This window comes from Peromyscus leucopus, chromosome 7 (genome assembly GCF_004664715.2).
Source record: "Peromyscus leucopus breed LL Stock chromosome 7, UCI_PerLeu_2.1, whole genome shotgun sequence".
Taxonomy (NCBI): domain Eukaryota; kingdom Metazoa; phylum Chordata; class Mammalia; order Rodentia; family Cricetidae; genus Peromyscus; species Peromyscus leucopus.
Window position 1 is genome coordinate 68998177 of NC_051069.1, and position 16103 is coordinate 69014279.

Genomic DNA, 16103 nt, shown 5'->3' on the forward strand with positions numbered 1-16103 from the left:
CGGAGCTGGCAATGTTGGAGTCTTTTATTTCATGTTGTCACCAAGGTCACAGTCCCGACCCAGGTGATCAGCGGTTGATCCTGTGAGGATGTCCATGTTCTGAGGTTCCTGGTACCCAGCCCTCCAGGATCCTCTTGGTAGAACTGGATGCAGCTGTTGCCCTCTCCAGGGGACTGGTCCTCAGGGAAGGCAACAGTGTGGACAGCACACTGCAGACAAGCGCAAAGAGACCACACAGCGCTGTACAGAACAGGGGAAGCAGACTCTAAGAGCTGGACCTGAAAGCTTGGGAATAGACACACCTCAGAAAGAGGACGTTTCTCTGGAGAAGAGAAGTCACTGGAGAAGTGCAGAGGAAACAGAGCAAGCAACAGAAGCAGAGGAGATACGTCTTTTCCTTTCTTGAATTCTTCAGGGTCACTTGCCATAGGAGAAGTAAAAGCATTTTACCTTCTGCCTCAATGGAAGACAGGAGAAGGGCCACGCCCAGGGCGGCCAGCGCTCGGGGAAGCCTGGTCTTCATGCTCTGGCCTCAAGCTCACAGCCTCATGAAGGGATCTGCAGGAAGAATCAGTGATCCATCAGAACCCAGCCTGAGCAGGCCAGGAACAGGTTAGGCAGGAGCCTAAACATGGTTCAGAACCCGGACAATTTTGCCTTAATAACACCAGCGCCCAGGCCAGCACGTAATGGACCTATTGTGGAGCCAAGGAAGTCAAGTTCCTCCAATAGGTTTGATCAGGGAACTAGCGGGGAATTCTAGTTTAAAGAGGGTACTCTTCTCCAGGGTACTAGTGCCCTGTGAAGTGCCTGACCAGGCCGCACATGGCTTCCTCCTGCCAAGGTGATGGATAATTTTGAGGTCATTTTATCCCTGACTCAACCAAATGTCTCTTCCAGCTGGGGATTTCATTTGGCCACTTTTTCCTAATGGCTGAACTCTTTAGGTAACTGTGCTTTAGTGATCCCAGGATAATTCGGAAAGAATAATAAACCTCTTTTATTCTATTTTCTTCAGTTTGTCCTGAATAAAAATATGCAAGTCTTTAAGATCTGGAATAGATTATATAGGAGATGATATAGGGATATGCAAGGCCCAACTGAAAACCCAATTCTTCTGATAGCTATGTGGTTTTCACATCTGATAAACCCTTTACCAAAGATGAGAGGGAACCAACTCTAAAATGCGTAACAAAGCAGTAGAAAGAAGTAAAATACCCTTGTCTGTTTTCTAAAAGTTCTTATGTTTTTAAAAACCTCACTAATTCATCTTTGCATTTAACTAGTTCTTAATGCTAGATTACAATTAATACAAGCGCTAGAGGCAAGAAGATACTATTCTGACTTTTTCCTGATTTTGCAACCAGGTTAATTCCTTAATGGCCAAGAGTCCTACTCTTCTTTTGTAGCTTCCCAACACACAGTGGCTGTTTAATCAGCAGAATGGAATGTCCTAATATACTCTAAGGTCTAGAAACAAAAGTTACCATCAATGAGCTGGACTGAGAAGGTGCCTGTGGCCAAACACACACACACACACACACACACACACACACACACATACACACACACACACACACACACACACACACACACCATACACCACACACACACACACCACACACACACACACCACACACACACACACCACACCACACACACACACACACACACACACACACACACACACACACCACACCACACACACACACACACACACACACACACATGCACACACGAGAAATTTCCGAGGAGTACACATTACTGTAAGGCAACACCATAGGTCTTATGAGAAATGCAAGGGGGAGGGGAACTGGTGCTTGGGAATCCAAAAATAAGCCAAAACTTGGGCTCTCCTTGAGAAAAGAAACTGACAATCTCCAACCATGCCTTTCCAAATCTCTGGCACACGGGTCAGGGAAGCTTTCTTCATCTGGGTGGAAATTGCATTTTACATGTCTGACGAGCAGGCAAGCCAAATTGCCCAGAGCTCCTTTTTATGAAGCCAAGATTAAAATTTTGGCGCAGCTCGGGGATTTAAGGGATTTTAGTAATGTCTTTTTTCCTAATTAACAACTGTGACATTCTAACCCTTTCCTACATTAGTTTTAAAAAAAAAAAAAAAAAGAAAAAGAAAAAGAAAAAGTTTTTAAGTAGAAAAGCGTAACTGGCCCATTGTTGCCGTCACCCGGCCATAACGTTGATATAATAACTTGGGATGAAGTTGGCAGTTGGGTTCAAGAAGAGTTAAAGTGTAATAATCTACTCACAAAAATTTGTGTGCCGTTTGGGGGGGGGGGTTGTCTTTAATATAAACTGAACAAAAACTTGTCTTGGAAGTCCGTTTATCTGGGTCTAGGGCGCCACCTATCGGTTTCCTGACTCAGCATCAAGAATGAATCATCTCTCACTGGGGTATCCGATGAATAACTCAACCTTCTCAACCAGCCAAGAATTCCGTCCATATACGTTTTAAAGAAAAGCTCCTCTCTCCTTCTTAGCCAAAACATTTATCAGAGTGCTTAGCAACACTTCATTGAGCATTCTCAGACATAGATGTCTGAAAGCGGCCGCCCCTACGTGGCAGTAGGATTTCCCTCACTTCCCCCTCATGAATGAAAATGAATCAGCTGCCTGGAGTGGGGGCGCTATGGGAACTGGTCCCTTTTGGACAACTCGCCCCTCCCCTACCCCTTGCTGGAAGAGGCCAACTCCTTAACTCTCTCAAGTTAATTTTTTTTTTCAAACGTACCCACAGGCACACATATGTTCCATGGGCCCATCCAGATTCCAGGAGTCACATACTTCTTCTATAACTGCAACCTTGACCTTAGTTAGCCAAGGATGAGCTTAGTTTCTTTCCCCCCATCCCTCACCATGATTCCTTTGAAGGCTCCAACCTTGGAGTTGGGGGTGGGGAGGTATGCCAGCGATCCGAACTGGTCGCGGGAGGGTGGCTGAGAAAGCCAGATGCAGGTCCCGTTTGTCATGGCTCTGTAAATGCGCGGATTCCTCACACTCTGACTTTAAGGACTGGAGAGGAAACCATTTCAAGGGTCCCACTGACTGACCCTAGGTAGGTCTTAATCCCAATGCGTTCAGGAAGAACTCAAAAGGATGTCTCAGAGCTGTGAAAAGCCGGCCTAACCCACCAACCCTTTGAAAGCAGTGGGGGATGAAGCCAGGGCCACTCCCCGGGAGCATCTGGAAATGCCACTCGCGCCCAGCCACGCCACGCGGGAGCGCTTTCCACTGACCCTCCAAGGAATTCTGCACCTCGTGTGCAGAACTTCACTTCGTTTTCCTGCAATGTCTTGTGCCCAGGTTGCAAGCCAACAACCCTGGCAAAGCTGCAGTCACCAGATAATAAAGAGAGACCTATGCAGCCCATGCACTTCACTGAGAGCTACAAAGTCTACAGGGGACATCCCCCTGCAGATGGACAAATTGAGCCGAACAAGTCACCTTTCCTTCTCCCTCCAAAACTCCAAAGAAATCGCAAAGTTCCTCTGTTGCGCCGCAGATCTATCTCAGGCACACAAATCAATCGCTTCCCAAGCGAGCCGGCTCCTGCCGCGCGCTCTGCCTGGCCTGGGTAAAGGTGCAAGCAAGAAGCTGCTTTTCCCAGTTATCTTTGGGGAAGGCCGCACAGGGTTAGGGTGTGGGGGGACAGAAGCCATACTGACCTGAGCCGTCAGTGACAGAGGGAACCGGCGTCCAGCAGCCAGCGTGCGGGACCCCCTGGGCCGGTGAGGGCGCTGCGCTCCGGGAGCACCTGGCAGCCGCGAGCGTGGGAAGGGCAGCGGGAGCACCCAGGAGTCGCGACTGGAGCGCGGAGCGGAGGCAGGGGGACTGACTGCAGCAGCCGGCGGACGCGTCTGCGGCGGCTGCCTTCGCCGACTGGGAAGAGGCTCAGCGCCGCGGGCTACTTAATAGAGGGCTGTTCCCGGCTCTCAGTTTACTCGGTTACGAAACGCCTGAGAAGGTGGAAGGCTGCCACGGGTGATGTATGCTACTCGGCGGTGAAGGAGGTCTACTTTTGGGAACGTGTGCATACTTCGAGCATTCCATCGGCGTGAGGTGGCGATCGCCGTAGTAGCAATGCCCCTCCGGGGGCGGGGAGGAGGGAGGGAGAGAGGGGGACAGCCGCAGCCGGGTTCTCTGCCAAGGGAGGCCGCGGTCTCCTCCGCTTGGGGCGGGCAAGGGGCTCGGGTTTCCCTATCCCGATGAACTTCTTTTATACGTTTACTTTTCTAAGTTAAGAACAATGGAGACGGGGGAAGCCGTTCTGGTTTCAGAACGGTGGGATGGGTAACCAACCCCTTGTCCCTCACTCTATGCCATCCCCTGCCACCACCACCACCACCGTCCCCACCTTCTTCCCCCTCTGTCCTGGGTGCACTTAAAACCGATTTACAGGGTTTCCATTAACTAACTGTCTGTGCACGCGGCGGGCCTCTGTCTTTCCCAGTCTCCAAGTGGAGACTGAAAACTCGACCAGTCTCCTGCTCCCGGTTCAGGGATGGGATGATTTTCCCAGGCCTGTCTGCCTAACCTGGTTTTTCAGGATAGAGCTGGAAAGCTTCGATTCAAACTGGAAGGAGGGAGAGGAAAACTACTAGTACCTGGGGGTCATCCCAGCAGGACACTCAAGAACAAGTTTTATTCGCCATAGAAATGTCTGTCTTACCAGGTTGGGAACAAAAACTTGGCCCAAGTTGGGGCTTCAGACTGTCAGCTTGCCCTTAAAAATTCCTAGAGGTGAAAAGGGCAAAGAGGTGTTCGTGAGCGCGCGCGCACACACACAGACAGACAGACACCCACACAGAGAGAGAGAAAGAAACACGCACGTACACACGCTACTGAGAAAGCCAACTAGGAGCCGGACACTGCCAGCACATAGCCTTTTTCTACAGCTCCCCTTTTCCCGGCACTCCACCCCTTGGCCACAGTGGGAGTCTGGCACTTGGGGTTGCCAAATTGTACAAGACGCATGGAAGGAAGCGTCCAGTAGTCACACGATGTTATCCGAAGACGGATTCTTCATACTCAGGTTTGTGAGCTCGGAGCTTGCCCCGGGGCTTTCGGCCTCTTGAAGCCCAGAGAAGGCGCCTCTGCAGGGTTGGACTAGGGGGTACTGGGAACAGGAGTGAACACTGGACCCTGGAATCAACCGCCCCCTAATAGCAGAGGTCACACCTGATGTAAGCCTTTCTTGCTTGCTTCATCTCACCTCTGCCGACTTGACCTTGCCTTCTATAGGCACCATAGTCTTCAGAATGACAAAAAAAACTTTCTGCACGTTCTTTCCCAGCCCTCTTGCGCCTCACCCCACGCACAGACTGCCTCTGGCCAGAGCCAACCGGAGCAAGAGAGGAGTCTGGAAGAAAAGAAACGAGAAAAATGAGAATGGCCACCTCTGCACATTCTTGGAGCACGCAGTGCCCACTCAAAAGCCACTGAGCAACTTGCACAAAGCACCCACACAGAGCGCAGATTTTTCTCTCCCATCTCCACAGTTCTGATGTCCAGCATGTGAGCGCATCTGAAGGGTGCAAGCACCAAAGGGTACCACACAGCTGTTGGCTCGCACCCCTGTGGTGCTTAGAGCATCCCAGGCAGTGAGCCCCTCTCAAGCCTGCAGGGACCTCAGCCTCCTAGCCTGCTCTTCAGCGCCACAGACACATGTAGGGAAGAGTCCAACATGGTTCCCAGACACGTGAGGAAAGGCGGCAACCAGACAGAGCAGAGAAATCCCCAAAGGCCACGGTCCCAGTGCCCCATCGGGGCTATGCGGTGCAGGTGAAGGCCTACACCAGCCATAGGGAGGAGAGACAGACAGACAGACAGACAGAGACAGAGAGACAGAGACAGACAGACAGACAAACAGACACAGGCAGGCAGGCACAAGGACACTCCCTATGTAGAAAAGGAAAGCTGCCAGAGTGAAGAGTGTCTGCCTCTAGCTTCCTCTTGCTCAGTCTGCAGCCTGAATATTGAGTGGAAGAAGCTTCTGGGCGCACACACCCTCTCCAGCCTAGAGCACCCACGCCGGGGCTTTCTTTTGTTCTGGTCAGTCTTAAACAGGAAGGCTGGGAAATATTTGCTGCAAGAAAAGTAATTAACGCAAAACAATAGCTGCAAAAAAAGCCTTCTCGCCCTCAGAAAAAAACGATCCCTGCGCAAAATTTCAGGGTACTAGAAGAGGAAAGGGAGGCGACACGCCGGTGAAGTAAACTGGAACAGTCGCAAATGAACGCAAGCACACATATTCCCAAGGGAATACGGGGCAATTCAAATACTCCTCACAGCCTGAATTGTTTGGTCTCCCGGGGCCTGTACGCTTGACTCCCAGTACAGTAAATGGACAAACGCGGATGAACGCTCTTCTACCCGTGCCTTTCAAATGGTGCATTTAGTTCTTAACTCCACTTGGAATCCGTTAGGTTTACAGTAAAGCAGTGGGTTTGGTTGATGGAAGCACAGCTGGTTGTAGCCGGTCATTCCGTCTAGTTGCTTCCTGTGGGTCTTACTCTTTGGACGGACGACATCACCGGATCGACTTTCCTCGCTCTCCCTTTCTTCGGCTCCCACCTCTTCTCCCTTCGAGTCCTGGGTTCCCGGGGGTTCAAGATCCTGAGATTTCTTGTCACACAGCGCAACCTAGTGGCCAACTAGAAGTTTGAGTTGGGAAGTCAAAATTACGGAGGTGGACCTGAATTTTGAGAGCTTGCGGGAGATTGGGGGCAAATCTGCCACTCGTCTACCTGACTCTTAGGACTGATACTTCAGGGAGGGCGGAGGCAAGAGCTTGGCGTCTGTTCAGGCGCTCTCTGTAGAAATCCTGCCCCAGAGCTGTGAGGCTTTAGACAGTTTTTGAAGAAGCCAACAGGGGAAAGATCCATTTCAGAATGAAGCTAAGACTCCAGCGCCAACATGAACTCCCAGAGAAATTGAAAAGAGCATTAAAACGACTTAACTACGGTCCCTAGAGACAGTGCAAACAGTTTCTGCTTCCGCTGCATATTCTCACCCGCCTCGCCGAGAGGAAAGGAGAGGCCTAAGCAGAACATTCGGGCATTATCCAGATGTGCGCCCAGCAAATGACTGTGAGCATCTGGAGACAAAGGCATAGAGAGAGGCGCTGGCGTTCCTCCTCCTGGTTCTCAGAGGCCAACGGGCAGCCTGACCAGGAGGAGAAGAAAACCACGTGTCTGAACATTTCCCGTCCCTGTAGGCAACTCAATATGCATTTAACCAGCACCTTCGGTGCGCATCTTAGTCCCTGTTCTATCGCTGTGAAAAGACACCGTGGGCCACACTTCCTATGCCTTCCAAACCTTTCAAACAGTGCCATTCTCTGGTGACCAAGCATTCAAATACATGAGCCTATGGTGGCCATTCTTATTCAAACCATCACACCATCAAAAGCTAAGCTCCAAGCAGCCAATATAAAGATAATGAAGACAAGGCCTTTCTCTCAAACAACAGCTGGCAACTTCAAGGGCCCCAATCATGTCTCCTGAGTAATGGGCCCCATAGACAACAGCCCTGTCTCATTAGCAAAGTTCCGCAACCCCAAGACTAAAGCCATTCTTAAAGGAAAGAATGGGGTGCAGTTCACTCCTATCTTCTAGGTAGGCTCTGTGTCTTCACAGGGTTCCTTTCGGTAAAGCCAAAGATTTTGTATACTTCACCCAACCTCACTTACGCTAAAAGGACAGGGTGTGAGCAGCTTTGGAGCAAAAAGCAGAAAGAGATTTTATCACATGTATCTTACTATGCAAGATCTCAGCTCAAAACTCAGAGGTTGCATAGAAAATTTATATAAGTTTCTGAACCACAGAATTCACTTGCAACACCTGGTTAGGAAGGACGACTTAGGTTCATTAAAAGTCAAAGACTTCTGGGAAATTTATTTGGAAATTAACTCTGACATCCTTGTGCAAAATGTAAAAGGTGTGAGGAAATAAACCCATTTATAGGTGAAAAAACCAATCATCTGCCTCTTCTGCCCTCACTCCCTCAATAGTGAAATACTGTCTCTCTTACCAACACAGGGGACATGGAGTCTGTTTGTTCATAGTTGTCAAAGTGGCCTAACGTGCAGATTTCTAGTCAAGCTACTACTGTGTGTCTGCAGTCAGTATGTGCACGCTAACATACATTTTCAGGTTTGTAGAAATTGAAAACTCCCAGGAACCCATGTTTTAAGATTTGATCTTCACTCTCACCCGGAGCTTCTGCATGATTCAGTGTAACTAAACAAAGGTTTCGTTTTCGAATATTTTCCATTGTATTTTTATACATTCACTAACTCATCCTGTTAAGTATATGGCCGACCCACAAGTCTCTAAAGCAGACGTTGAAATAATTCTTAAGCTACGGTGACATGCGCCCTCTGGTGGAAAAGATAACTAATTCCCTGATGCGGCTCAATTTCATCCCTTATCCAGAGCATTCATTCACAACTGTTTCTGTACTCACAGAGTTCACTAAGGCACTCTGGGAGAGTATGTTGAAGACCAAATCAAAAGAAGCACCTTTCACACAAAATGTATTATTGATGGGCAGAGCATCTGTAAAATTCAGGAAACAGCTAAGAGATTGCATACCTGAAAGCTGAAGGAGCAAAGTAAAAAATATTTCGGGGAAAACAGATAGAACAGAAGATAAATGACTTCTAAAGTAGAAATCAGCTCAGTTCATCTCAGTGTCTCAATTTCCCCTCAAACAAATGACAACAGGAAAAGAGCAGTATACCTTGTTATGAGATATATTTTATCCTATAGAAACTAATTAAGAATTACAACAACGGGTCTGTGGTAATTTGAATGAGAATGAACCCCACAGGCAGAACTGTTTTGAGAAGGATTAGGGACTGTGGTCTTGTTGGTGTGTTACTGGGGTAGGCTTTGAGATTTCAAAAGCCCACACCAGGCCCAGTATCTCTCTGTCTCGCCACTCCTCTTTTCTTCTTCTTCTTCTTCTTCTTCTTCTTCTTCTTCTTCTTCTTCTTCTTCTTCTTCTTCTTCTTCTTTTCCTCCTCCTCCTCCTTCTTCCTCTCTCTCTCTCTCTCTCTCTCTCTCTCTCTCTCTCTCTCTCTCTCTCTCCCTCTCTCTCTCTCCTCCCTCCCCGCTGCTTTATGCCATGCTTCCTGCCATGATAGTGATGGATTCACCACCCTCTAGAACTATGAGTCCCAAATGCAATGCTTTCTTTCATAGGTTGCCTTGGTCACAGTGTCTCATCACAGCAATAGAAAAGTAACTGAGACAGACGAGATTGTAGCATATTGCTGTGGCAGGCCTGACCATACTGCTTTGTGGGGGAAAGAGGAAAACTTTAGGACTTTGGACTAGAAAAATCAGTTGAACACTGTAAGCAAGGATTAACAGGCAATCCTAGTGGGAGCTTGGAAGCCAATAGTGCTGAGAGCAGTGTGGACTATGAAAGAGGCCTGGTTCAAGAGGTTTCAGGGGGACAATACTAGCAACTGGACAAGAGGTTATTCTTGTGGTGTTTTGGCAAAGAATGTGGCTGCTTTCTGCCCTCGTCCTAAAAATCTGCAAGAGACTAAATTGAAGCGTTTTGAACTAATTTCATTGGCAGAGATTTCAAGACAGCCTAACGGTGATTCTTTTGGGTAGTTATTAATGAACACTTTTGTGCAAATCTACAGTGAAAAAGAGCAAGCAGCGCAAGACAAAAGGACGTTCAAAATACACAGTTTTGGAGGAAAAGAGCGCCAGGGAATGTAATGCTGAAGCCAAGTCTTGTGCTCAAAGAAATGAGTAGCTTAAAGAGAGGCCTGTTGCTAAATGGAATACAGGGAGTGGTATCAAGGTGTGAGCCCCCCACCCTGTTAATCCAGCAAACTGTAAAAAAGAAAAGGCTTAGAGAATTATCTGTTCCTAAAGAGCAACAAAAAAGGAAAGCTTATGCAAATATAATTCAAGGAGGGGGCCAATATTCCATTCCCAGCAGGCAGCATCAGCCATGTGGTTCTAGTTTTAGAGTCACGTTGTGGAATCTTCTTCCTTGGTAAAGGAAATCGGCTAAGGCCAGGCATATGTCTGGGGTGTCCCTGCATGGAAGCCCAGAGAGGACATTGCCTGAAGCTGCAAAGATGAAGCCTAGATTTTGTTGGGGACTCCAAGGTGCTGGAGATGCCAGAGCCATGGGATATCTGCCAGGAATGCTGCATGCAGGGAGTGGAACCAGGCCAAAAGAGAAGAGAGTGTTGCAGTCATTAAAGAAGGAATGGGATAGATATTTGAGGAGCCATATAAGCCCTTTGACATGAGATATAGAGTTACAGGATTTAGAGTTTGCCCTGCTTGGTTTTGGTCTTGCTTTGGTCTAGTATCTCCTCACTGTGCCCCTATTCCTCCCTTTTGTAATGGTAATGTATATGCCACTGTATGTGCGAAGTATTTAATTTGCTTTTTGCTTTTGGTTTTGCAAGGGGTTACAATTAAGAGATTGCCTTGGATCTCAGAAGGGACTTTGGACTTGTAAAGTTTTAAGAGTGAAAGATTGGTGGGAGGGGGTGTTAGAAGTTGAGCCAAATGCATTTTGCACTAGGAAATGACTATAAACCTATAGGGGCTAGGAAATAGAATGTGGTGGTGTAAATGAGAATGGTCTCCACAAGGCTCATATATTTGAATGCTTGCTCCCTAGTTGATGGGACTATTTTGAGAAGGACTAAGAGATATGGCCTTATTGAAGGAGGTATGCCACTGGGTGGGCTTTGAAGATTTCAAAAGAACATACCAGACCCATCACTATCCCACTCTCTTCCTTTTGCTTATGGATCAGATGTAAGCACTCAGCCATGGTCCAACTCCATGCCTGTTTGCTTGCCATGTTTCACACATGATGGTCATAGACTCTAACCCTCTGGAACACTGAGACTCAAATGAAATGTTTCCTTTTATAAATTGCCTTGGGCGTGGTGTCATGTCACAGCAATAGAAAAGTAACTAAGACAGGATTGAAAAATGTTTATCCCTGTTGCAAGCTAACAGTGATGTCTGCAGAATATAAGAAGTCAAAGCCAAAGACTCTGTCATCCACAGTGACAGCATCAGTCAGTGGGCAATACAGCAGGCCCTTTGTGCCATAAACGTTACATTAAAGGAACAGCGTCTGAGCATGGTGTCTTCATTAAGGGCAGGAAGCTTGTCTGGCCTTTGTCCAGGAGGAACTCTGCATCTGCACTGTGCTGGACACACCTGCATGCACTATGCTGGACACACCTGGCCTTTGCTCCACAGAGAAATGATCTCTACTTTCAAAACTTCTGTTATAAAGACACTCTCAAAGAAGTATCTTGGAACAAAGAAGAGTCCCTCTGTTGCACAGGAATGCAAAAATGTGAGAAAACCATAAAAAAAAGAAAAGAAAAGAAATGTCTCCCAATAATAAACATTGTTGGGAACCCTTGGGAGGGAGCAAGCACTATATCTTTAAGTGATGCCTGAAAAATTTCTGGGAGAGGCAACTATTAAAGGGCTAGTTCCATGATAGTAAAAGCCAGATGATTAATAAACATAGAAATGATAATGGTTTAAGAAATGTTTTAAAAACCATGTTTAATATCACAACAGAATTCCTGGTGTTTCTATGGGAAAACAGCCTGTACCAGCAAGGAAAGAGGGCGTAAGGGAGAAAGAGTACTAGGGAGCACGTGAGAACTGAGGGCCTCACTTGAGGGAGATGGTTCAGTGGGTACATACTTGTTTCACAAGCATAAAGATCTGAGTTTGGGTCCTCAGCAGCCATTTAAAGCTGAATATGATAGCATTTGTCTGCAAACTCAGCAATGGGGGACAGGTTTGAAGGCTGGAGGATACCTGAAGCTTGCTAGCCAGCCAGTCTCCAGAAAAATTCAAACTCCAGAAGATTAAGGTGAGGACTAACCACTTCTAGGACTAGTCTCAGTTCAAGTGGATATTTAAACGTGGATTTGGTGTAAGGACTAGTATTAGGGAAGTTACAGGGAAACAAAGTGGATTGCCTAGGGTCAGAGAGCTGGTCAGCAGAGAGAGCAGAGTCAAACCCCAGGCTGCCTGCTTCCCAAGCCTCTTACACTTCCACTCCCGTGGGGCCCCCAGAAGCAATCTGTTCACTGTCATCACTGATTTAAAATTTAAATCAGACAAAGAAAAAAAACATAGCACAATTTCGTTTGCCAATGGATACACTAAGTGCTGTTTTAATTTCTTGTTCTTACTAAAGTTTACACTACTACATATATACCCCAAAATGAGATTAGGTTGTTTCTTCTGAAGAACTGCAGTTAATATTTTACTGCATTGATACCTAACAGATTAGAAATATACTTCTGACAAAGCAATGATACTGAGTGGTCAGCCTGATCTCATGGGGATAGAAATGCTCGAAGCAATGAGATCAAGGAAACAAGGCTCTTTGACATCTTAAAACCAACTCCGGCCGGGCGGTGGTGGCGCACGCCTTTAATCCCAGCACTCGGGAGGCAGAGCCAGGTGGATCTCTGTGAGTTCGAGGCCAGCCTGGGCTACCAAGTGAGTCCCAGGAAAGGCGAAAAGCTACACAGAGAAACCCTGTGTCAAAAAATAAATAAAAAAAAAACCAACTCCTTCCTCTTACAACAACAAAATCTGAGATCCACAGGAGACAAGAGGCTTGCTCAATGTCTTCTCACTATCTAGCAATGCCATGACTACACTCCAGGTGCCAACAGCCTGGATGATGGTCTTTCAGTTAATCCTGGTACCCCGTTTCTGGGGATTTTGTTAATTTTACAAAACATGTTAGAATTCATTGCCTCCCTGTCTCCAGAATGGGGCTGGAATATAGCCAGGAAGGCTGATGCCTATCATAATATATCTGCATCTACAACCTTTTAAAGTCGAACACAGCAAACAAGCAGTAACTTATGTGACTGGATGTGCCTGGACCACCCAATACTGTCAGGCCAATGGACACGGCTGCAAAAAAGACCAGATGCCATGGCTCCTGCTCCAAGGCAAGCAAAATGGGAGGGATCATGGGTCTACACACTGCATGTACTCAGTAGCATCAAGTATATACTCACGTTTCCAGGTGAAAGGACATGATATAGACATGAAAGGCAAGATAGGCCTACTTCTTAAGCCTACCCTTGGAGTCCTTGAGAGCATTACCTCACCTTTCCATACTCCTCTCCCAAGGTTCCCAACACAGGCACTCTACTGCTTTGGCAACAAAACATTAATATCAAATACTAAAACTCCTGGAACTCATTAGCAGCAGTTCTCAACCCATAGCTTGCAACCCCTTTGGGGGTCACATATCAGATATCCTGTATATTAGATATTAACACTACAATTCATAACAGTAGCAAAATTACAGTTATAAAGTAGCAATAAAATAATTTTATGGTTGGGGGTCACCACAACATGAGGAACTGTGTTAAAGGGTGCAGCATTAGAAAGGTTGAGAACCACTGCTCACGAGGCAAATGGTCCATATGTGGTTCCTTGAACACCTCGGACACTGAGGTTCTTTCTACAGCACTCTACTTATTTAGGCTCTGTTTTAAAATAGCACTTCATGCAGCATGTTTGCCTGAGCAGAAGACACAGCATAGAGATTCCACGGAGGAGAAAGAAGCAAGAGATAGGAGCATCGGGAGAAGGGCTTACAGGGTGGTGACACCACCTCCCCTTCTGACGGCACTAATCCTATACAGAAGATTCCCACTTAGCTCTCCAAGGTCACATTTCCAAATGCCATTACCTTGGAGCATAGACTTTCACCACGTGTATTTTATAGCGACACCAACATTCAGTCTACAACAGAAACACTTTCCCTTAAAGAAGGTCATTGTCTTATGACCTTACTACTTGGGCAGCAAATCTTTTTCATGGATTCTTTCCTCAGTAAACAGTTACTGGTGACCCATGGACACTGTGCCAGGTACTAAAGCCAAAGCCTCTCAAAGTGTCAATAGTCCTTCTTACATTTTGCCTCGTTTCTGGAGAAACAGATGTCAGGCACAGAGGAAGTCTGCATCATTGTCTCCAGAAATTCCTTGGCTCTTGACCTTCACATATAACATAATTTTGACATTTGTTCTACTTGAAACCATGCTTTGAGCTAAATGATCTATGGAAACATCAGGTCCCCAGGAAACAAAGCAGCATGGAATCCTCGTGGATGACATCACTCTTGGACATGTGTTTTCCCTAGCAAGTCATTTATTCCATTAGAAATTTCATAACAACTTACATTTGATCTTTCCTATCACAGACGTCATTGAAAAGATTGCAGGACATCTTTTTTTTTTTATAAACAAACATTAGGCTGCAAAGTAAAGAAGGGAAAATGAAATGAACTATAAATAGACAGGAAATATAGGTTTCCAGAAAAGTCTGGGTGTCTCTTAAATGAGACCACCAGTATGAAAAGACTCTATTTATCTGTACATAGAAAGTAAGTCACAGTAGGACTCACATCCTCTCAAACACCCAAAGGCTCCCTCTAGCACTGCAAGCTCATGGGATAGAATTTAAGATTCCCCCTCAGCTTTCACAGAACCCGGGACTGAAAGCAAGCCTCTACCACACCATCCCAGACTGCTTGACATTTCTGTCGCTGTCCTTTATTCACTATGCCCAGACCTCCTCAAGCCTGCTGCTCTGAGACGACCTGAGTTCAGCGCCCCCCCACCCCCCGCCTCCGGGCACCCACATAAAAGCCTTTCATGGCGGCACACAGCTGTAATCCCAGGGCTAGGAGCAGAGACAGGAGTATCAGCAGCACTTTCTGTCCAGCCAGTCTAACCAAATTGGTTCGTTCTGGGTTAAGTGAAAGACCCTGTCTCAAAATGGGAGGTGGAAAGCAATTGAGGAAAGCACCTGACATTAACTTCTGGTGCGCACAAACACACACACACACACACACACACACACACACACACACACACACACACACAAACACACAAAAAAACTGAAAAGTGAAAATGCATTTACATGTAAATATATCCATATGAGAAAAAGTATCTTCTTCTACCTTTGTGCGTGTGCGTGCGTGCGTGCGTGCGTGCGTGCGTGCGTAGTTCTAGGGATGGAACCAGGGCCTCATACATGCTAGGCAAGTGCTCCATCATCTGGCTGCATCCCCATCCCTTACTTATACCAGCATTATTCACAATAGACAAATTCTAGAAGCTACTATGTTGTCCATCAAATGAATAAACACAGGCTACACATTGTGTGAGATATTTGTAGATTGTATGAAGATTATATCGCTGTGATTGGTTTAATTAAGAGCTGAATGAGGGGCTGGAGAGATGGCTCAGAGGTTAAGAGTACTGACTGATCTTCCAGAGGTCCTGAGTTCAATTCCCAGCAACCACATGGTGACTCACAACCATCTATAATGAGATCTGGTGCCCTCTTCTGGCCTGCAGGCATACATGGGGGAAGAACACTGTATACATAATAAATAAATAAAATCTTTAAAAAAAAAAAAAAAGAGCTGAATGAATGGGTTGGAGAGAGAGTTAACTCAGCAGTTAAGAGCACTGGCTGCTCATCCTGAATTCAATTCCCAGCAACCACATGGTGTCTCACAACCATCTGTAATGAGATCTGGAGCTCTCTTCTGATTGCAGGCAAATATACAGGCAGAATATTGCATACATAATAAATAAAATAAATCTTATATCCAGACAACCTGGGTTACATCATCTTTAAGAACCTGTGTCAGGCCGGGCGGTGGTGGCGCACGCCTTTAATCCCAGTACTTGGGAGGCAGAGGCAGGTGGATCTCTGTGAGTTTGAGGCCAGCCTGGTCTCCAAAGTGAGTTCCAGGAAAGGCACAAAGCTACACAAAGAAAGCCTGTTTCAAAAAAAAAAGAACCTGTGTCAATATCAATGACATTTCTGTGACATTGGTTTAACTTATTAGTATTAGACTATCCACTGTTTCTTTGTGCCATCAATGTTAATATTAATATATTTGCTGTATGATAAAACAATAAAATATCAGATTGAAAGAAAAAATATTTTTTTAAAAAAAGAGCTGAATGGTCAAAAGCTAGGAAGGGGGTATAGGTGAGACTTCCT

At 46.3% G+C, this 16103-nt stretch overlaps 1 protein-coding gene across 3 annotated transcripts in view; it reads right to left on the reverse strand.

Annotated features, from left to right (window-relative positions):
* The window catches only part of Col12a1 (collagen type XII alpha 1 chain), a 114218-nt gene extending 110065 nt beyond the window's left edge, over nucleotides 1–4153 (reverse strand). Inside the window, exons 1-2 of one of the 3 annotated variants that reach the window (XM_028879855.2) lie at nucleotides 3687–4149; nucleotides 451–558 (exon numbers count right to left, since the gene is read on the reverse strand). In XM_028879855.2, coding sequence (XP_028735688.1) covers nucleotides 451–523 — 73 coding nt within the window. In that variant the 5' untranslated portion in view covers nucleotides 524–558; nucleotides 3687–4149. Of the gene's footprint in view, nucleotides 1–450; nucleotides 559–3686 lie in introns of all 3 variants that reach the window. The other 2 variants (XM_028879857.2, XM_028879856.2) reach the window with 2 other exon arrangements.
* Between the last annotated feature and the right edge of the window lie 11950 nt (nucleotides 4154–16103).